This window comes from Carettochelys insculpta, chromosome 3 (assembly GCF_033958435.1).
Source record: "Carettochelys insculpta isolate YL-2023 chromosome 3, ASM3395843v1, whole genome shotgun sequence".
Lineage (NCBI taxonomy): Eukaryota > Metazoa > Chordata > Testudines > Carettochelyidae > Carettochelys > Carettochelys insculpta.
Genome location: NC_134139.1, coordinates 26,968,867 through 26,990,804, shown reverse-complemented (window position 1 = coordinate 26,990,804; position 21,938 = coordinate 26,968,867). Strand labels below are relative to the sequence as shown.

The 21,938-nt window shown below is 44.8% G+C and overlaps 1 protein-coding gene across 4 annotated transcripts in view; it reads left to right on the top strand.

Annotated features, from left to right (window-relative positions):
- SPTBN1 (spectrin beta, non-erythrocytic 1) overlaps nucleotides 1–21,938 on the top strand; it is a 222,633-nt gene that overhangs the window by 139,865 nt on the left and 60,830 nt on the right. For all 4 annotated transcript variants that reach the window (XM_074989512.1, XM_074989511.1, XM_074989513.1 and 1 more), the window contains 8 exons: nucleotides 3,785–3,958; nucleotides 5,498–5,589; nucleotides 8,626–8,706; nucleotides 10,246–10,361; nucleotides 11,387–11,499; nucleotides 12,110–12,297; nucleotides 13,272–13,389; nucleotides 21,417–21,575. In XM_074989512.1, coding sequence (XP_074845613.1) covers nucleotides 3,785–3,958; nucleotides 5,498–5,589; nucleotides 8,626–8,706; nucleotides 10,246–10,361; nucleotides 11,387–11,499; nucleotides 12,110–12,297; nucleotides 13,272–13,389; nucleotides 21,417–21,575 — 1,041 coding nt within the window. The remainder of the gene's footprint in view (nucleotides 1–3,784; nucleotides 3,959–5,497; nucleotides 5,590–8,625; nucleotides 8,707–10,245; nucleotides 10,362–11,386; nucleotides 11,500–12,109; nucleotides 12,298–13,271; nucleotides 13,390–21,416; nucleotides 21,576–21,938) is intronic.

Here is a 21,938-nt window from a genome sequence, read left to right as displayed (position 1 = left end):
GATGCAGGAGAGTAGAATTCAGTTCAGTGCCCCCATTAGACTTCCTGTTTGCCCTTGGACAAGTCTCTGAGGCATAACTTTTTGAAAATATGTGGTAATTTGGTGTGCTGGAGTCCTTGGCTGCCCAAATTTAAATACTGAAGCACATGATTTTCCAGAAGTGCTGCTAACAGTCCATCCTCTGAAAACCTTCTGAGGTATCTCAAGTTGGATGTCACAAAATAAAGGCATCCAAAACAACTTTAATTGTAATAACTCCATAACCATTGTGTCCTGTTTACCTGAAGGTCATACTCACTTGTTTTTAATTTCTAGGATCACTCTAGTATCTTCGTTAAAGATGAGTACAATATTTACCCTTTTTGAATCCTCAATAGACATGGTTTCAAGTCCCAGTTTTCGCTCGATCTTATTACATCAAGTATTGAATATGCCAAGATTTTGGAAACAACAAGACAGCATTCCATAGTCCCACTGAGCAAAGTGAGAGAGAATCCAGTCAGGATGAAAAAACAAAAGCAGTTTTGGTTTGATATACTGTTAAACAGCTTTTCCCAAAGAGAAAAATAAAGCCAAGTATTGTACGTTGCATAAAACAGAATTTAGCTCAGTTTCTTATCTAATTAGATAACTGCTGAATAATTACTTCGGAATCTCTGAAAGCTCAAAAGTCAAGCCTTTAAAGCAGATTCTGTATGGTCAATGCTGTCATATGTTCTAAAGGTTGAACCTCTCATCTGAACCTCTCTGGTCCAGAAACATCCGTAATCTGGCATGACTTTAGTTAGCTGGATGACAATATATCATGGGTGCAGCCACATTTCCTGTGGTCCCAGTTAGTTTTCAGCCACCAGTCCTGGATCTCAGTGTTCTGTGCTGCTATTTTGCCTTCTACGTGTCTTTGGAGAGCCCAACAAATAGTGACAGTGTAAGTAATGCTGCTAGACGGTATGACCTCCTGTGGTCCAGCCAATTCTTTTGTCTGTTACAAGTCAGGTCCCCAGAGTGCTGGATTAGAGAGGTTCAGCTGGTACTAGAAAAGGGAAGATTTAAGGGAATTTAGATTTTTCTTGAATATGTGCACAGGACGTAACAGAAATTTTTGACCTGAGTGTGTTCTCAGCTAACAATAATCCATATTGCACTGATCTAGTTGCCTCATTAATAGTGAAAATCCCTTTGGGGATGGCTACCTATAACCTCTAAGCCCCACAATGAAGTTGTGCAGGAGGTATTGAGGACAGAGCAGCTACACGCTTTACAATCTACGTAGCTGGTTGGTTGGTAGGCATGAGAAGGGGACCTAGATCAGGGATTTCTGGATCCAGTAGCCCAACATAAAATAGAGGTGGACAACGGAGGAAGCAGACATTTATTCCATGCCAATTGGACGGGTGAAATTCACTTCTATTTTCTTTATATCTGTGTAAATCAGATGTAACTCTGGAATGACCAATCCCTTATGCTGTTTATCTCCAGAAGATGTGACATCCCCACCCAACCCCACTGGCAGGAGCTAGGATGCTACTTTTTAATTTAATGTTTAACTCTTGATTTAGAATGAAACAAGGTAAGAGTGGTTTGAATGAGCTAAATACCCTCTGATTGAGAGATTAGTGGAGACTTTCTTCTTCCATAGTCTAACCCCTAGTGCACTTTTCACTATGTGACCTAAGATGAAACTAGAAGACATCATTGAAACCCTCGGGTGAATCCTGGGAATTAAAAAGTGCAGCGGGAGCCAGTTAGACACTGGATTTTATCCATTTAATTAATTTGAGTGGTCTTCTGGGTCTAAGTCATTCAGGTTTATTACATGTGGTATTTCACGTGAAATCTGTGTTTAGGGGTCAGAAGGTCTTGCCTATAGTGTGCTTTCTTTGAAGGTTATATTTACTGTATTCTTAGTTTTGGGATACATTCTCAAGTGTAGTTTGAGAATAAACAAGTCTCAGAAACTAATTCATTTGTTCTATAAAACACTGCGAGTATGTTTCGATTTAGGAACTTCTGTTTCTCTGGGCAAATAAGATATTTCCCTCTAATTGTCTTGAGACAGTAGGGTACAGTCCTACTCCCATTTGAGTATTTAATATGATTCCTATTGAGCTGAAAGCGGAGAGCAGCTGTCCTTAATTACTTATTAGAAATCTTGTGGATAGCACCAGTATGCTTTTGATGGAAGCGAGGTCTATACGTACCTTGGGTAAAACAACAAATGTGAGATCTTGTGTCGGCTAAAGCCTCTTTGCTCTACACTGACAGTGTGTAACTGTAATTTTTGCCCAGTTTGATGCTCTGTTACACATCTAGGTGGCTATAAAGCATCTGTTGTGCAAGTGAACATCAGGTCCCTGGAAATTTACACTGTGGATCAGAATTAATGCTGACTAAGGCCAGTCTGATCCCCGGAAGAGAACTTGTGGTCACAAAACTTGAAGTGAAACTGTTGACACTTAGATGTCCTTAAGAATATCTTTCTAGCAAAGTGTTTCATGGTTATTACTGATGTTGTTCAGGCTCGTGTTCCTAGGATACGTAACAGAGCTCTAGCTAAGACCTTCTGTCTCTTGAGCCATCTGAATGAAGGATTTTGCTTGAGTTATTTTAGTGGCCTGTTGATTACATTCACTGACTAAAACAAAGAAAACAGTGTGATTTAACATTTTGGCTGAATACCCTCAAAGATCTTTCACTGAGCACTGAACAACATAATTGGCTGTTATGTTTGTCTGCAGACTTAAGATTCTTTAATTTTGTTCTATTTTATACCTGACTTTCAAGCAGTGTTGTTATATTCATGATTTTTGGCTTGTTACATTGGGGTTTGATCAAAAGGCATTATTTTCATATTGCTATTTTGGGTTTTTTTCCTGTCAGCCTTTAAAGGCCAAAGAAATTGTGAAATTTCTTTTTCATGGTGTTACATCAGTTTATTTAGAGGCCAAATCTGAGCTGCCTTTAAAAAGAGTTAATTTCAAAAGATGTGTCCTGCAGACCTTTAACTATTTATCTTCATTGTGTTCATGCATTGGTGAACTTGCTTATTTAATATGTTTCCCAATGCAGAAAATATTACTTCAAAAACAGATCTGGGATATGTGGTAGATTAAAGGGGACATGTCATTAAAACACAAGCAAAATCATTAGTTGTTTGGATAGCAAATGAAGGTAGTAGACTGAAAAGGCTGAAGAGAGAATGGTGACAGAATACGTTGACCACGAGTTGTAATGAAATGTCCCTCGCTTCTGCTTCGGAGGCTTGACCATATTCAGTGTCCACTATCATTCCTTAAATCAGCAATATTAGTCTCCGTCACCTATGGCTGTAGTAACCAGTGTTGTTTTGTCTGGTTCCACAAGCAGATGTTATTGATAGACTGGGGGTGCACTGGTTGTCTGACTGGTTTAGACATATATTTCACCCAGCAATGAACACAAAGCAGCATTATCTTTTTAAAAATGAGTCTTACAGGAAAAACCCGTTAAAGAAAGAAAGAAAGAAAACCCTATTCTCTCAAGGAAGAAATTTTTACCTCATGTTGAAAGAGGTGGTGGGTCAAAGCCTGAGATGAAACGGTGTGCCTAAAATGTTATATGACCACAGTTCGTGAATTGTGTTTTTCAATTTGTTGTTTGTGTTAAATCCCATCCGGAGAGGAAATACATGATGTTGCCAGACAGAATGTGGAAAATATAGGTAACTGCACCAGTTGAAATTGAAAAACATGCTTTTTCCAGTTTCAGTAAAACCTTTTCTCCCCCCTGTTGTTTTGCTTGGTAGCCTAAGCCGACCAAGGGAAGGATGCGCATCCATTGTTTGGAGAATGTTGATAAAGCCCTCCAGTTTCTGAAAGAGCAAAGAGTACATCTAGAAAACATGGGATCCCATGATATTGTTGATGGGAATCACAGGCTGACTCTTGGCCTTATTTGGACCATTATTCTGAGATTCCAGGTAAATATATTACTTTTGTGTACTAATATGTTTGTTCTTGGTGATCCTGATCCTCCAAGTAACTGGGAGACTTCCAAAGAAGCGCTAAGTTTCCATGGACGTGTTCTTGAGCTTACAGAAATGGACAGCAGCTTGCAGCAGCCTGGATTTTCTGTCTGTAATTCAGATAATTTGTGTTTTGAGCCTTGTATTTATGTATGTTGAAAAAATACTATTTTATTTTCATTATCAGAGTGTTTAAATATGTGATATGAAACTTAAAATGACTGCAACTGATTTGTAGAGATGTCAGTTTAGCCTTAACCCATAATATAAATGTATAAAACTTATTCTCTTGACAGCCACAAAGTTGTTGTTTAAAATCTTAATATTTTAACCAATTATGGCTTTACTTAAAACTGTACAAACATTAGACTATTTTTGGTTCTATGAATATTTATGAAATACAGGAGAAAAGTTCCCTTCAGTGGAGTAAAAAGTAATTTTCAAAAATAACTGTTTCTAACTTTTACATTGGTCTGCACTGACTCACAATTAACTTTTATGACAGTCACAGTGCTATTCCCTTTTGTGTCTTGTATGCAAGGGAAAATACATTTTTGAGTTTCCATGTGTTCTACAGTTACTTATAAGAAGTCCTGTGCTTCAAAGAATTTTTACCTTGACTTCTTTAGGATAAACTAGTACAACGTAACAAGATGCTTTTATAGGCTTGCCCTTGCTTCCATGTGTATCTGATGCCCCTTCAGGATATAATATGTGATTCTATAACTGGATCAAAGCCTCAAATCCTACTTACAGTAGATATTTTGTTTGTCCTCAGTTTGTTTAAATATAGGAATTCCGCTCTAAGGCATGTGGGGTGTGCAACGGGTTTTTCCCACACTGAAAACCCACTTGACGTCACTGGGCATTTTGGATATTCACGTGTTTTAGCACAGGTGTGGAAGCTATAGGAATGGAACCTAAGAAGTGTCTTTGTAGAAAATTAAAAACAGGCAAATGTAGCAGAATGACTGGTAGCTGAATACTCTTGTCACTGACAGTCTTGGTCAGAAAACATCTGATAGCCCTTTTCTAGAAATCTGTAATAATAAAATCAGCCAATATGCTGAGCTTCATTGTTGTGGGGAATGAAGGAAAGGACATGATCTAACTTCTATTGAAGTAAGTGGGAATATTTTTTGACTTCAGTGGGAGTTGGATTAAGCCCCAGTTAGCTTAAAATATAGCATGGTGGTATATCCAGGGAGTCTGTACTCGTTGAGTAGCCTAGGCTCCCACTGACATGAGGTGAGTGTACTTAGCACATTGCAGAAAGTCCAAAAAAACTTGCAAGATTGGGCCATGGTGTGTATAAAATAAGGTTTGTTTTGGCAATTTGAATAGGATGTTTCTGGTGAATCTTAAATGGTTTGTCCATTGACTCAATAATAATTTAGAAAAAAACAAAAACAAAAAAAAAATTTACACTAAGTTAAAGGGCAAAGCTCAGAAATGACAAATTGATTTAATTAAAACTGATTTTGTGAATTCCAGATTCAAGATATCAGTGTCGAAACTGAAGACAATAAGGAGAAGAAATCTGCTAAGGATGCGTTGCTCCTATGGTGTCAGATGAAGACAGCTGGGTGAGTGCAGATTAAAAGATTATCTGGAAAACTCGACTTACAGCATTCTGAGGTTCGACTGAAATGGTTTTGAGTATAAACATGTATCTTTCCTCATGTGGTTTGAACTAAAACAAGATAATCAATCAAAATGGACAAATTAATATTAAAAGTTCATATTCACGGGTCAGTAAACTCTGACTGACTTGTGCTTGCTTCATTTGTTCTACATGCTAAATATCAGACTCTGAGAATTCAGGAAAGCTACTAGTTTAATGCACCCTTTCTATTAATATTGGTGAGATTTTAATCACTGTATTTTTTTTTCCCTTACAAAAAATGTAAAGTAATTGATTTATACAATAACTAGCATTTTATCTATTTCAGAAGCATTGCCCCAAGTCTTGTTTGTTTTCAGTGAAATTTTGAGTCCTTCTAGACACTGATGTTCTATTCATGGATTATCGTAAATATTGACAAGACTATGTGGTGTACAATTCTGGGCTGCTGTTTCTTTACATTTTGTTTTGGAAAAGGTACTAGGAACGGAGCCCTGTTTCTGTTAAAGTTAATGTCAAATTCCCCTTTTCTTCTATAGGAGCAGGCCAAAGTTTAGATGGATGCAGTCCTTTTGGGTTGGGGTGTGTGTGTTGACTAGAATGTCCCTACAGTATCTGTGGAGCACGAAGTACTTATCTGAAGCCTGTTCTCCTTCCAAAGCCGAGTCTCAGGAGACTCTAACATCTAAATCAGGGGTCTCAAACTCAATTCACCTTAGGGCCAGTGCCAGTCCTCCAGAGTCCCCTAGTGGGCCAGCAGGCATGCCCCAGCAGAGCTGCAGGGCAGGAGTCCCCATGCGTTCCCTCTCTGCCCTGCGTCTGCTGGCTCGTGTAGTTCCCCGCTCACGGCACCTGCCCCACTGCGTGCCTCAGCCCCACCTGTCTCCCTCAGGTGATTCAACACCCTGCCCCCCGCCCCGAATCAGAGTCCGCCACTGCCACCAGCAGCAGCACAGCAGGGATAAAGCAGCTTCCAGCTGGTATGCTGCGCTGCTGCCAACACATCCCTGTGGACCTGGAGAAGTGTGGGCAGAGCTGTACCATCCATAAGACAACTTGGAGTAGCTGCCCTGGGCTTTGGGAGCCCCCACAGTAGTCACCTCAAACCATCCTGCGTATGGGATGGTCCCCCCATACTCAGATTACCCTGCAAGACCCTGGGCAAGTATGGGCTGGCAGCAGGGTTGGCTCCCTTGCGTTCACCAAGACAGTGGGAGCTGTGAGGAGGCAGAGCGGTGCAATAGCCAGCTCTGCCCTGCCACCATCTCCCAGGCTGCCTCCCTCAGGGAGGTGGGGCTTGAGAAAAGGGGTGCAGTGGTGGGGGAGAGGGTGAATCGGGCAGAAAGAGGCAGAGCTGGGGGCAGAACAGAGTCTGAGGTTGCGGGAAGGGAATGAACGCAAACCCGCCATCCACAGGGACTTGTGCAGACATCTGATCTAGATAATGCAATTTTGCCCTCCTCCTGGTTGTGGGGTTACTTCTTGGGTTGGGGGAATTTTTGTTTTGTTTACTATCTTGTGTGTGGCGGGGGTTGGGCAAGAGGACTCAATGGAACAAAGCTGTTCAGTTTAGTGCTGTGATTCTGAGGGCTACAATTCCATCTTCTAAAAACCCTCAACTTGCACAAACAATTTGCCTTTTTAAAATAGGAATTCAGGGTTATGCAATAGGCAAAGATTTGAAGTCTGAGGACTGTTACTTGTCTTGATTGAGTCTTGTGCTGCACATGAGTCTTCCATGGAATTGGCCCACAGAATATCTTTTGAAGGCTGCTGGGGGGAAAAGAAGGGTATCAATAGGAGGATTGCTGCTGCTTCTCTGAAACAGAAGAATTCTGCTGCTTTTGGTGGTGGCCACATACGTTATTTAGTGCAGGTTTGACTTAGGCAATTAAAGTTTTTATTTCTTTCACATTTGGAAAGAGAGTCTACATAAACAAAAGTATTTCCAAAATACCTTTCACAAATAGTAACTGAGAGGTAGCTGTGCTGGTCTGTATTCCACCAAAACAAACCAGCAGTTGTGTAGCACTTTGACTAACAAAATAATTTATTTGGTGATGAGCTTTTGTGGGACAGACCCACTTGTTCAGATCAATAGGATTTCCAGTACAGACTGTACACCTGTCACTCTGCACTGGAAATGTTGTGGGTCTGTCCCACAAAAGCTCATCACCTAATAAATTATTTTGTAGTCTTTTTTAAACTGCTGCATGACTGCTTTTTTGTTTTTGTTTTTTTCCCCACAAATAGTAGCTTTCTTGCTCTTGACTGGCTATCCATTATTTACAGAAATCCACTGATGGTTTTCTTCATGAAACTTGAACAGATGCATAGTAAATTGAATACTAAGTAGTCCTAGTGAAACTTAGGCTCCTCTTTCTGAGAGTTCATATGAACAGGGGTTAGCAGACTACCTAAATATTTTTCCAGAGACTTTGAGCAGATATAAGATTCATTTTATCAGTGATTAATGGATTTTCAGTCTATTAAGGCACAACTTTGACCATCACACTCATAATCTTGAGCACTTTTTGCAGGAAAAGTTGTTCCTCTGAAATGTTCATTCTGGTTCCATGAGAGTACCTATCCATCTTCAGTATTTAATGTTTCAAGTACCCCAAATATAATTTTTTTTCAGCTGTTGAGTCAGGAAGTGACTTCAGACTTGAAACTGGAAATATACAGATTGCAGACTAGGCACCAAAACTAAAATTACTCTTCTGTTCTTTTTCTTAAAAGTTGGTGGTTACCATACACATAGAAAGTATATCCTTTCTTTTACTGTTGCAAGGAAAACTGACATGTTCTTTGCCCTTGCTATTGACATGAATAGAAGAGAATTGCCATGATTATGAAACGTTGATAGCTGGTTGATAAGATCCCTCCCTTATGTTTATAATTGTCTCTCTTACAACCAGCTTCCATTTATGTAATATGCAAAGCCAGAGCAGAAATGCTATATTGATTGTTCTCTTTCTGGTTTCTGTTATGTCAGTTATCCCAATGTCAACATACACAACTTTACTACTAGCTGGAGAGATGGGATGGCTTTCAACGCATTAATCCATAAACACAGGTATGTCCTTGGGATTTTCTTTTCAGATTTAGGATGATGAACTGTTGCTGTATATTCAGTTTTGTAGCATAGCAGCTTGATGTTGGTTATTTTAAATCTGTGGGAGTTGAAGATGTGGTGCAAGAACGTCGGAGTCCCAATGACAAAAGGTGTATGAAAATTCTTACTATTATAGCTCTTCACATCACTGCCAGCTCACCCAAGTGGTAGTGGCTGGCATTGCACATAAGAGTGGCTGCATTTATATTTCAAGAGAAAGAAACCTATGCATGACAGAATTGCCAGGCCCCTAGACAAGGTGGTAATTGTGTTCAAGCTGTGAGCTCCCAGAAGGGGCAGCCAGCCCTCAACAACACTCGGACTGCGCCACTCCCACTCCCTCCCCCCTGCCAACCCTTAGAGCCATCCAGAGCAGTAGAGGCAGCAGTGGCCAGGAGCCCTGGGCCCTTTTGAATCTCCAGGCTGTGGGGCAGTTGGCCCCCTTGCCCCTTTGGCAGGTCTGGATTGACCTAGCTGCATTGCAATGTCAATAAGGTATTTAAATAGATAATTACTCGTTAGCGTGCCTTACATTTTCTGATGCTGGCTAGCACTATTAAATTCAGTGGGACTTCTTGTGGAGTGGGGTGACGCTCTGTGTTTGTACAGTGGCAGAATTTGTCTCTTAGTGTTCATTAGTAACTAAACCAGCGAGTTCTCGCACTTGTTTTGTATTGTTGACCCCTTTCATGTAGCAAGCCTCTTAATGTGATATCCCTCAAAATCAAAACACATTTTATATGTATTTAACTCCGTTGAAAATGCTGGAGGTAAAGCAGGGTTTGGAGTGGAGGCTGACATCTCATGACAACCCCCCCCACCCCCGCCGTAGTAACCTCATGAGCCCCAGATGGGTCCTCACCATTAGTTTGAGAATCCCTAAGCTGGACTTTGCCACTTGTACTTACATGGGTGACCACTTGCACAAGTTAGTGCTCACGACTGTGAGAAAAGGCTGCACAACCCTATTGGCAGATGATCTTGTTTTTTCTTATTCACTTTAGGCCATGTTAATTCCTGGTAAATTATCTCCCTTTTTTTTGTCAAGGGTCGGTTTGCGCACCCCTGACACATGCTGCTCAGTGCTGTACTCCTCCTGAATCCGTCTCAAAGGGGTGTGATTAGTCGAGAATTCAAGTGCTGGCCGATATGTATGAAGGTGTCGGAATCTGGTCTGTCCATGGTGTACTTAAGGGGAGGGATAGCTCAGTGGTTTGAGCATTGGCCTGCTGAACCCAGGGTTGTGTGCTCAGTCCTTGAGGGGGCCATTTAGGGATCGGGGGCACATGCATTTAAAAAAAAAAATCTGTCCGGGATGATGATAGTGAGTGCAGGGACTGGACTTGACCTCTCAAGGTCCCTTCCAGCTCTGTGAGGTAGGTATACGCGGCTCCATAGGTCACCTGTGCTGTAGTGTGTGTGTTGCATTTATTTTTACTTATTCATTTTAAAGTAACCTGCTTATGTGCTGGGGAAGTCAAGGATTTTTCTTATTTTTAGGCCTGATCTGATTGATTTTGACAAGTTGAAAAAGTCAAATGCGCACTACAATCTGCAGAATGCTTTTAACCTGGCTGAACAGCACCTTGGTCTCACTAAGCTTCTGGACCCAGAGGGTAAGAATTCCTACGTGGAGGAATGTGGTTCCTCTTTTACACCTCTCCCTGCCGCAGGGTGATGTTTTGTGGCAGCCTTTTGTGTTGAAGATTCTGGAGGTGTCTCCGAGGGACATTCCATCCCAATTAAGGATCGCAGGACTTTGAGCTCTCATTCACTCATGTCTCAGTGTTTTGCTGTAATTAGACCACCATGTTGGCCGTGTATATAAAACATAAGTACATCCCAGTGAAGAGACACATCTCACCTGTATGATAAAACTTTCTCTTTAAGCATAGATGACACATTCTTCACAGAATTGTTAACAGTGTTTTCCAGCCCACCAGCAAGTATTAGTTTTCGTGTGTAACATGTAGTTTTAAATAAAGGTAATGTTGGAATAGGGAGCTTCATTCTCACAGGGCAAGTAAAGGCCATGTCATCACTGGGCAAGTTGCTTCTTATTGGCTTTCCAATAAATCACAATTTCTGTAAGGGATAGGAAGTAATTCACTCTCCATCTGCACCCCTTACAGGATTCTCTTCCGGCTAGGTTTGCTTGCCTGTGTGATTATGGGTGATAGTCCTTGGTGCTGGAAGTTGGAATTTCTTCTCTTTTATCCTCTTAATACTATCACAACACCATTCTTCTAAGCGTTTGGCAAATGTTATGCCTCACAACTCCCTGTGAGGATAGGTAAATATCAGTCTCACACTGCAGACTTTGGAAGAGAACCAAAATGCCATGACTCCCAGTTGTATACATCAACAACCATTTGCATTTTCTAACCCTAACACAAAATGTAGAGCTTAGTAGTGTTGGAGTTTGATATCTGCCACTACCAAAGAATTTGAGACTAGCTCAGAACCACTGAATGTATTTTATTTTAGGCACAGAAGTCTAGACTTCAGATAAAATCTGGGAAGCTGAAAGGCCACTGAACCCACATCTCTGAGTCATATGTAGTGGATTGTCATCACTATGTGCATTGATTCAAACTGCTTACCCCACAGTATACTAAAGTAACTCTTATTTGGTTTTCAGATATCAGTGTTGACCATCCTGATGAAAAATCAATTATCACCTATGTGGTGACATATTACCACTACTTTTCTAAGATGAAAGCTTTAGCTGTTGAAGGAAAACGTATTGGAAAGGTTTGCAAGCTAAGATTTTATATGTGATTTGGTAAACTAAATATTAATTTCCACTGAGCTCCTCAGTCCATTGACTGTTGGCTTTTAATTTTCAGAGGGAACACTACATGTTCCTACAAAATATAGGAAGTCATTAATCTTTCCTGCTACTTGCACATATGGCTTAACGAAAGCCATTTAGCAGATATTTTATTTTGCACATTAACTTTTCTGAGATGAGGCTTTCCCCTCCCCATTAAATGCTCCCCACTCCACAGGAGTTCCTCTTCCCCTCCTTGCAGCATTGAGGAGTACCCTTTGTTTAAAAAAAGCACACATGCTTTCTCTCCCACTTTGCACAGCAGCCACCATCCTTACAGTTGAACCAGACAGTCCTTTCCCAGTTAATCAGCCCCCACATCCTTCCCCTCAAATTGCCTGGGATCATGGGAATTCACTGGAGAACAGTGCAAGGTCCCCACTCCTCAATTTATGCTACCCCATTGTACTCAGAATTAGTTGATTTGTAACCTAAGTCCTTCATAGTATCTTTTGTGTTTTTATATATGATTGAAATGTGTCTGAACTGGTCTGGCCTTGTTGCTCACATTTTTTGTGCTGCATGTTGCAGGTGCTTGATAATGCTATTGAAACAGAGAAAATGATTGAAAAATATGAATCACTGGCTTCTGACCTTCTTGAGTGGATTGAACAAACGATTATCATCCTGAACAATCGCAAATTTGCCAACTCGCTGGTTGGTGTGCAACAGCAGCTACAAGCATTCAACACTTACCGCACAGTGGAGAAACCACCCAAGTAAATTCAGTCACTCTTCTTGTGTTTTCTACTAATCAAGAAAATAGCTTAAAAACCTCTGGTGTCTTATTTCTACTTAGTGCTGAACTTTTTTTCATTTAACGGTGGCTTGTTCCCTTTCACTCACCCACACACATACACAGTAGAACAAGAAAATACTGTGCCATTGACAAGAGCTCAGATATCAGGAGTTATGGCTTCACAGCAATCTTTCAGAACTATTCATAGTCGTCTACTACAAGGAGCAATAGCATATCATTATCAGACAATAATGCCACCATTTATGCATGTCAGCATTGTATAATATGTGCCCACAGCTAATAGGATTTCATTGTTTATCCCAGGTCAAGAGCAAGTGTCTTTGATTTTTATCAAATATAACTTGGAAAGCTAGAAGCTGATGTAACAAGGAACTGAGTTTCTTTGATTCTGTAAACTGCTATACAGTATGATGATCTTACAAATTCATTTATCGTCAGTTAATGCAGTTTTCATTAATAATAATCTGTCATCCAGAAGCTTTACAGTGGCTGTTGGTTTCATAGTGCCTATAAAGGGAATGCATTTTCTAAGAATTGCTTTAAAGGTCTGATTAAAAAAAGAGTCTCATTAACTTCAGTGGGATTTGGATCTAGCCTTAAATTCCTGTCAGTAGATTAACTAGGTCAGTTCAAGAAATAAAAAAAAAAAATCAGTCATGTTTCTCTCTCGCCCTGCCCCCCCAGGGATTTAAATATATAAATACAAACTGGCTGACTCTGTGCAGTCATTGTTCCATTGGAACCAGTTGGTTCTTCTGGGCACTTCTTGTGTCTTTCCTAGTGTCACATAGACTGAAACAGAAAAAAGGGCTAATGCTAGTTGTATTACTGAGTTATAGAAAATGACAGTCCTACCAGAAAACACACTTTAGTTCCTTAGAAGTGATGAAATATTCATATTAACCCTCTTTTCTTTTGGGAATTTGTGTCTAGATTTACAGAAAAAGGAAACTTAGAAGTACTGCTGTTCACCATCCAAAGCAAAATGCGGGCGAACAATCAGAAAGTGTACATGCCACGGGAGGGCAAACTCATCTCCGACATTAACAAGGTGAAAACATGAGCTCTGGTGTGGGTTTGGTTTTTTTTTTTTCCAGCTCCTCACGGACATCTCAACTGTTTCTTTTCTTTTCATCTCACTAGGGAGAAAACCGTCTGCCACAGTCCCAGGCATAGGGGATGCTAAAGGGGTGGAATGGTATTTCTTGCAGGCCACACTTGGTGTAACCGCTGCTGGTAGCCTCTGAGCTACAGCAGCATCTGCAACGCTTGTGTATGTTCCCCCTGCTGGGGAATAGTGATGTGGTGTTGTGTAGCTGTGGAGCCACTGGCCACTTCTCACTAGTCTCGCCCCCAAGAACTCACTGGGTGTGTCCATGGAAGAGCTGTGATTTTGCTTCCCAATGCAGACACACAGACAGGCAGTTGCACATACAAAGGGGGATATACATATCTCAAAGAGCTGGAAGGGCCCTTGAGAGGTCTTTGAGTCCAGCCCTGTCAGCAGGATCTATTCACCACCCCCAACAGATTTTTTTTTCTTTACATCTATTTACGCCAGACCCCTAAATGGCCTGCTCAAGGAGTGAATTCACAACCCTGGGTTTACAAGCCCAATGCTCAAACCACTGAGCTATCCATCCCTCCTTGACTCAAGAAAGCATGCTAAAAAGGAGTGTGGACGCAGGAGATGGGCTAGCTGCCTCAGTACGGGGGACTGAGTGTGATAGTACATGGGCGGCTGGCACCCTCCCAGTTGCTTTGTAGGCATGAAAATAACATTTAGTGATCTCCCCACACCACCTTCTAAGCCCCACTTTCCATTGAGCTCTGCCAGTCATCAAACCCCCCTGCAGGCAGCTAATGCAGAACAGAGCTCCACACTAAATCCAGGGTCTTTGTTGCCCACTGAACTCCAAAATTTTCTGTCCTAATGTCCACTGTTTCCATTGTCTTCACGCAGACCTCCTCTTTCCCTAACTCACTCACCACCTCATTGGTTCCCAATCAGACTTTATACAACTAGCTGTTACTCAGCTGGCTGACCAGCAACAGGTCTGACAAGATCTCTGTGGGATAATAAATGACTTCAAACCCTGAGCCTCCCTAATTTTGCTTTTCATCGTGCTTGGAATTCCCTGAGCAGCTGTTGCAAGTGTCTGCATTTCCCTCTGCATCCTGGAGAGCAGTAAACTGCACAGCTCCCCTGTTCATGTTAGGCTCTGATGCCTGTGACTGTCTAAAATACTTGGTTTCAGGCAAAGTTAGGAGTTCATGATAGTGTCTGATTAACTGGGGGCATTTTTTGTTTTTTTTATGAGAGAACTGTAAGGCTGATTAGCTTTTTTTTTTTTTTTTAAGGTATAATTTTTATGGCAATAGCTTAATGTACATGAACAGATATTTACTTTTTTTTTTTAAAACGGTCTCATGCAACAAAATAAATAGAACTCATTTTTTGCTCTTATTCTAGAAGTCAGACTTGAAAGATCTATGTGTAGAAATGATTAAATGATTTAGGGGAGAGAGAACAGGTGAATTCATATTCTTCTTCGAGTGTCCCCGTGGGTGCTCCACATTAGGTGTCGGGCTCGCCCGGTGCCGCAGATCGGATCTTCCAAGCAGTTTCTGCCGGACCGCGCATGCGCCGGTGCGCGCCGCTCCCTTGCGCGCTCCTGGCCACGTGCGCGATCCGGTCCCCGCCAGTTCTTCTTAACCGCCGTCGGCTGCAGACGGAATCCGACTAGGCTACGGCCAAGTTAGCGTATTCAATGGTTCTAACTGTTTTTCTTTAAAGTTTTCAAGTTCTTAGGCTACTGTTAAGTTAGCCAGTTGTTACTTTAAAAAAAAAAACAAGAAACAACAAGCGGGACGGCATTCAGTCCAGTCCTAGTAATGAGCGGAGCACCGGAGGCCAGGAGCCTAGGGCCATTAGCCCTCCTGCCACGGCAGGCTATCGGAGAGGGGGAAAACAGCACAGAGAAGGTGCTAAGTACCCCATTAACAACTGAAAGACTCACCAACAATGTCCTCTTCAGGATTCAAGAAATGTGAGTCCTGCCGAGAGGCAATGCCAGCGTCTGATGGGCACAGTCACTGCATAAGGTGCCTGGGGGAGTCCCATGTCACGCAGAAATGCTCCTTCTGTGCAAAATTAACAGCCAGAGCAAGGAAGGACAGGGAGATGTGGCTTAAAATGCTGCTCTTCGACAAGGCCCTCCAGCCGGACGTGCTGGAGCGGCCGCAGCAGGAGGGACCCTCCGGGGCCCATAAAAGGAAAGCCGCCTCCCTCACCCCATCAGTGCAAAAAGGGAGGAAAGTCTCCCCAGCCTGATCCCTGCCAGCAGCAACAGCGAGCAGGACGGGAGGAGCGCACAGCCCCCAGCCGCAGCAACAGCTGATCGGCGGTGGCACGGAGAGCCATGTGGAGGCGGCTCAGCCTCCAATAATCAAACAGCCACTCCGCGCTGCAGGCAGGGCGGCAGCTAAACAAGCGCCGGTACGGGCGGCACCGCAGGCAGCGGCACCGACCCCCGGGGAACCGGCAGTGCAGAGCGCGCAGGCACGCAGCCTGCAGGCACCGGAGGACACCGCCCGTGCGGCACCGCCCATGAGCGTGCCGAGCATGGCGTGGACGGGGCCGAGATCCCCTACATGTCAGGGGGCGGAGCTACCCCCTCAAGGGATGGGGAAGGCTGCACACAAAACAAGGCACCGCAGCCCCTCTCCAGACAGGGCTGCAGAGTTGCTTTCTCTCAGCCCTCCGCTTATGCTGCAGACTCCAACCAGAAGGCAGGGGTCCCCCCTAGCCTACCCGGAGCCCCCATCTCCATTTTTGCAACTAGCCTCGCCCTGGCTGGGACCACCTTCACCCTCCTGGGGTTTGAGCCGCTGGAGTACTATCACAAATCGCGCTCTCCAGTGTCCCAGGTCTCTCGACGATCTCGCTCCCCCAGACGCAGAGGGTATGCACCAAGGGAGTGGTCTAGGTCACCTTCCCAAGAACAGTGCCCATGCTGCCATGGTCGCCCCTGTCACGCGGGGCATAGACACCACCGGCAATCTACCAGGGAAAGATCCCCACAGACGGTCCCGTATCCCCAAGGGCAATCGCGAACGGGGACAGAGACTCAAGTATCTCAGGGGGAACTGGTTATGGAACCCCGAGATTTTCCCTTGCAAGCTTCCAGCGAGTGGATGTACCATCACCAATAGGAACCGGAAGGGTCCAGAAAGGCGTACCCTAGTGGTTCCTCACTCTCCTCCCCGGACGAGGCTACGGCCCCGGGGGACGTCCATCCTCCGGACGATCTCAAACAGTTTCAAGAGCTGTTTAAGAGGGTGGCCTTCACACAAGGCATCCAGACAGCAGAGGTGCAAGAGAAACACCATAAGCTCCTCAAAAATCTGAGACTTCCGGCCTCCTCCAAAATAGCAATACCGCTTGATATGGCAGACCCCCGCGACTATTCCACCTGTCCACAAGAGAGCGGATAAGAAATACTTCGTGCCGGCGAAGGGCATGGAGTTCCTGTTCAGCCACCCACAACCAAATTCCTTGGTGGTGGAGTCGTCGCAACAAAGATCAAAGACATCTCAATTCAAGACAGGGGGAACAGACAAAGATGCCAAGAAGCTAGAGCTGTTCGGCAGAAAGATCTACTCCTCCTCCACTCTACTGTTGCGAATGGCAAATTGCGCAGTGCATTTAGCGAACCATAATTTCGACAACTACACTAGGTTAACCTCCCTCATGGACTCGCTTCCAGAGGACAAGAAACCGGTACTCAAGGCCATCGTGCAAGAAGGCTACGCGGCCTCGAGGACAGGAGTTCAGATCGCCCTGGATGTTGCAGACACAGCAGTACGCTCCACAGCTACGGCAGTGGTGATGTGAAGGGAGTCCTGGCTCCAGACTTCGGGTATACCAAGGGATCTGCAGGCAAAGATAGTCGATCTTCCCTTCGACTCGCAGAAGCTGTTTGCTGAATCAACTGACTCGGTCCTTCATTCCAGTAAAGATTCAAGAGCCACACTTAGGACCCTGGGGATTTACACCCCTCCATACAGAAAGAAAAAGTACTACCCTCAACAAAGACGGTACCAGTACCAGCAACAGCATCCCCTGTACCACAGGGGTTACGAGCAAGGGCGACATCAACAGCACCAGCAGTACAGAACTCCCAGGCGACGTTCCCAACAGAGCCGTGCGTCCTCAGGGCAGGGCCAAAGGCCACAAGTTTGACACGCAGATCCAGGGCTGCGCCATCACTACCATCGCACAAGGTCATCCGAAGCGGTTATTCCACCATCGCCTCCGACCACTCTACGACCAGTGGCAAAGGATCACCACAGACAAATGGGTGCTGGAGATCATAGCCACGGGGTACACCATTCCCTTCCAGTCGCTGCCGCCGCCACGACCTCCACCCAGGCCCCACCTCCAGGAGGCCTCCCACGTAGCGAGGCTCAAGCAGGAGGTAGACCATCTCATGCTCATAGGGGCAGTGGAAAGAGTGCCGGAGCAACTGCAAGGGAAGGGGTTCTACTCGAGGTACTTCCTCACGGAGAAAAAGACAGGAGGCTGGAGGCCCATCTTAGATCTTCGAGGCCTCAACCGGTACCTGCGCAAGCAACGCTTTCGGCTGATCACAATCGCCTCCATCCTTACGGCACTGGACGATGGAGATTGGTTCGCAGCCCTCGACTTACAAGACGCGTATTTTCACATAACTATCCATCCGGCTCACCGATGATTCCTCCGGTTCATGGTAGGCAGAGAACATTTTCAATACAAGGTCCTACCGTTTGGCCTCTCCTCGGCCCCCAGAGTCTTCACCAAGACCTTGGCAGTGGTGTCAGCCTACCTGCACAGACAGGGGGTATTTATATTCCCATATCTGGATGACTGCCTACTCAAAGGGGCTTCGAAGGAGGAGGTACTACGCATGATACACGTCACAGCAGGCACGTTCTCTTCGCTCGGCCTGGTTATCAATCTGGCAAAATCAAAGAGAGACCCCACACAGGACATAAAGTTCATAGGGGCACGCATAAATTCTATTACAGCGAGAGTGTATCTACCAGAGACTCGCTTTGGGGACATCGGCTCCCTCGTGCAGGTCATCACCTTCAGCCCTACGGTGCCGGTCCTGACGTGCTTACAGCTGCTGGGCCACATGGCAGCGGCGACGTTCGTAGTACAGAATGCCAGGTTACACATGCGCAGCATGCAGCACTGGCTGGCGAGCGTATACAAACTGACAGCACACACTGTTCACAGGGTGGTGTCGCCCACAGCAGAGGTGTGCAAATCCCTGCAATGGTGGGTAAACCCCAAGAACTTGCTAGCAGGGGTACCCTTCCACCAACCGCAAATATCGGTTTTTCTTACTACAGATGCCTCCCTCGTAGGGTGGGGAGCACACATGGGCGAAGAGGTGACTCAAGGGCTGTGGTCCTCCACGGAGCAGTCACTGCACATAAATATACTGGAGCTCAGAGCAGTGTTCAACGCCTGCAGACACTTTCGAGACCATATACAAGGCAAAGTACTCGGGATCAGTACAGACAATACCTCCACCATGTTTTATATAAATCGGCAAGGAGGAGCTCGGTCCCGTGCCTTATGTGCGGAAGCAGTCCGGTTATGGAACTGGTGCATCGCCAACAATATAATTTTAAAAGCCTCGTACTTACTAGGCGCTCAGAATGTGAAGGCAGACCAGCTGAGCAGGCGTTTTGCACTCACGCATGAGTGGCAGATCCGTCCTGATCTGCTACGACTGATTTTTCACGCATGGGGCTTTCCCCAGATAGACCTGTTTGCCACTCAACACAACAAGAAGTGCCCACGATTCTGCTCCAGGGCAGGACTGGGACGGGGGTCCCTGGGGGACGCATTCGCGATCTCGTGGAGGGGCCCCCTGCTTTACGCTTTTCCTCCCACAGTGCTGATCCACAAAGTCTTGCAGAAAGCCAGGAGGGAAGGAGCCCAAATGATCCTGATAGTCCCAACGTGGGATCGACAGCAATGGTTCCCCCTACTCCTGTGCATATCGGACCGTCCACCGATGCCCCTTCCGGTGGCGCTGGATCTGCTCACGCGAGCCCAGGGGTCCATAGTGCATCCGCACCCCCAAGGCCTGCTACTACAAGCGTGGTTAATCCATGGCTCAGCTCCCTAGAGAGCACACGTATGGAGGAAGTGCAACAAGTCCTAGAAAGTAGCAGGAGGACTTCCACCAGGAAGACCTACAAGCAGAAATGGACTCGCTTCACGGCATGGTGTTCTACCAAACAGCTAGCCCCCCTTTCGGTGCCTATACCTGTAATATTAGAGTATTTACTGGACCTCAAGAGAGGAGGACTCTCACTATCCTCGTTGAAGGTCCACCTTGCCGCCATTTCGGCGTTCAGACACGAAGAGGAAGGGCACACGGTGTTCGCCCATCCCATGGTTACCAGATTCCTCAAAGGGTTGGTAAACCTATACGCCCCTCGAAAACCGCTTCCACCTTCGTGGAACTTGGACCTGGTGCTTAATGTGCTAACGGGACCACCGTTCAAGCCTTTGGCCATGGTTTCCCTCTGCCTCCTTATGATAAAGACGACCTTTCTTCTCGCAATGACGTCAACTCGCAGGGTGAGCAAGCTTGCGGCAGTTATGGCAACGCCACCCTGCACTGTTTTTTCCAAGGAGGCGGTAACCATACGGCTGCATCCAGCTTTTGTTCCTAAAGTTTCTTCTGAGTTTCACATTAACGAACCTATTGTTTTACCCTCATTTTATCCAAAGCCTCATAACTCTAACAAAGAGGCGCGCCCACACCTCTTGGACGTGAGGAGGGCTCTAGCCTTCTATATAGACAGGACTAAGTCCTTCTGGAAAACGGATAGACTCCTAGTCTCTCTCTTGCTCCCAAATCGAAAGGAGAAGGTCTCTCTTCACAGAGAATCTCGAAGCACATCGTATCCTGCATAAAAATGTGCTACGAAGTCAAAAAGACTCCTTTACTGGCCATGCCCAGGGCTCATTCCACTAGGGCGGTGGTGGCATGAACAGCCTTTTTCAAGGGCGTTGCGCTAAAAGACATTTGCAGAGCGGCGACCTGGTCATCCTATGACACCTTCGCCAAACATTACGCCCTTCACAGGGTATTCCAAGAGGATACCCGTCTCTCGACAGCTGTCCTCTCGGGGACAAGCTGCACATAATCCGATTACCCACCTCCTATCTTGGGTTACTGCTGGGTAGTCACCTAATGTGGAGCACCCACGGGGACACTCGAAGAAGAAAGAAAGGTTACTCACCGTAGTAACAGTGGTTCTTCGAGATGTTTCCCCGTGGGTGCTCCACTACCCGCGCATCCTCCCCGCTTCGGATCTCTGTTTAGTGTTTTGCAGGAGCATCCGAGGCAGTTGGTCAAGGAACTGGCGGGGCCCAGATCGCGCACGTAGCCGGGAGCGGCGCGCACCGGTGCATGTGCGGTCCGGCAGAAACTGCTTGGAAGATCCGATCTGCGGCGCCGGGTGAGCCCGACACCTAATGTGGAGCACCCATGGGGACACATCTCGAAGGTTACTCACCGTAGTAATGGTGGTTCTTTCTTTTTCCCTCCCTAGAAAGGAGGATTTTTAGATGATTTTTTTTTCTTTTTTTTTTTCGGGTGGCGGGGGAAGGTAAATGCACTTGTGTGTACAAATTCAAACTAATTGTTTAGCATAAAGAAAACAGATTTAAAACAACAAATAAAAGTCCTTTCAACACTCCAATGAGGCAGGCAGCTTTGTACCCAGCTGATAGAGAGGTAGGTTGAGGAACTGAAAGATTAAGTTATTCTGCCTTAGCCACACATTGGCAGAGCTGGATATGAAGCCTGACAGTCCCGTACTCTTTCACTAAACATTATCGGCTAAATTCATCCCTTACATAACCATTTCGCCACCATGAGTTTACATCAGGAATTAATTTTGGCCCACAGTATTGATTTAATGCAATGTTGATGTGATTTCTCAACATTCTTTAAAAATGCGAATCTTTGAGGGATATGATGATATGTTCTTTCATCTCTTCAGGCCTGGGAAAGACTGGAAAAAGCTGAACATGAAAGAGAACTGGCACTGCGAAATGAGCTCATAAGACAAGAGAAACTGGAACAACTTGCACGCAGATTTGATCGCAAAGCAGCTATGAGAGAAACTTGGCTGAGTGAAAATCAGCGTCTGGTTTCTCAGGTGGTGTTTTCAGAACTATTTTGTATTACTAAAATTATCACCATGAGTAATTATGGGAAAGTGTTCCTGTGTGCAATGCGTGTTCTCTGCGTCGTGTTAGGTGACTTACAGCTTATGGCGTGAACTAATTAGACAAGACTGTACTCCGTAGCAAGCCATGCAGGAATGTCTCCGTAGTATTCCCATGAAATTTAAGAAAAAGTTAATGGTGAGTGCATTCAGGAGAATTACACCAAGTATGAATTTGATTCATTGATATTACAGAGATAAAATGACTGTTAGGTCCCCTGGCTGCCTGGCCAATTCATGGTTTTCCTACTGGTATATTGGCTGGTTTTGTTAATGGATCTGTTTTCAGAATAT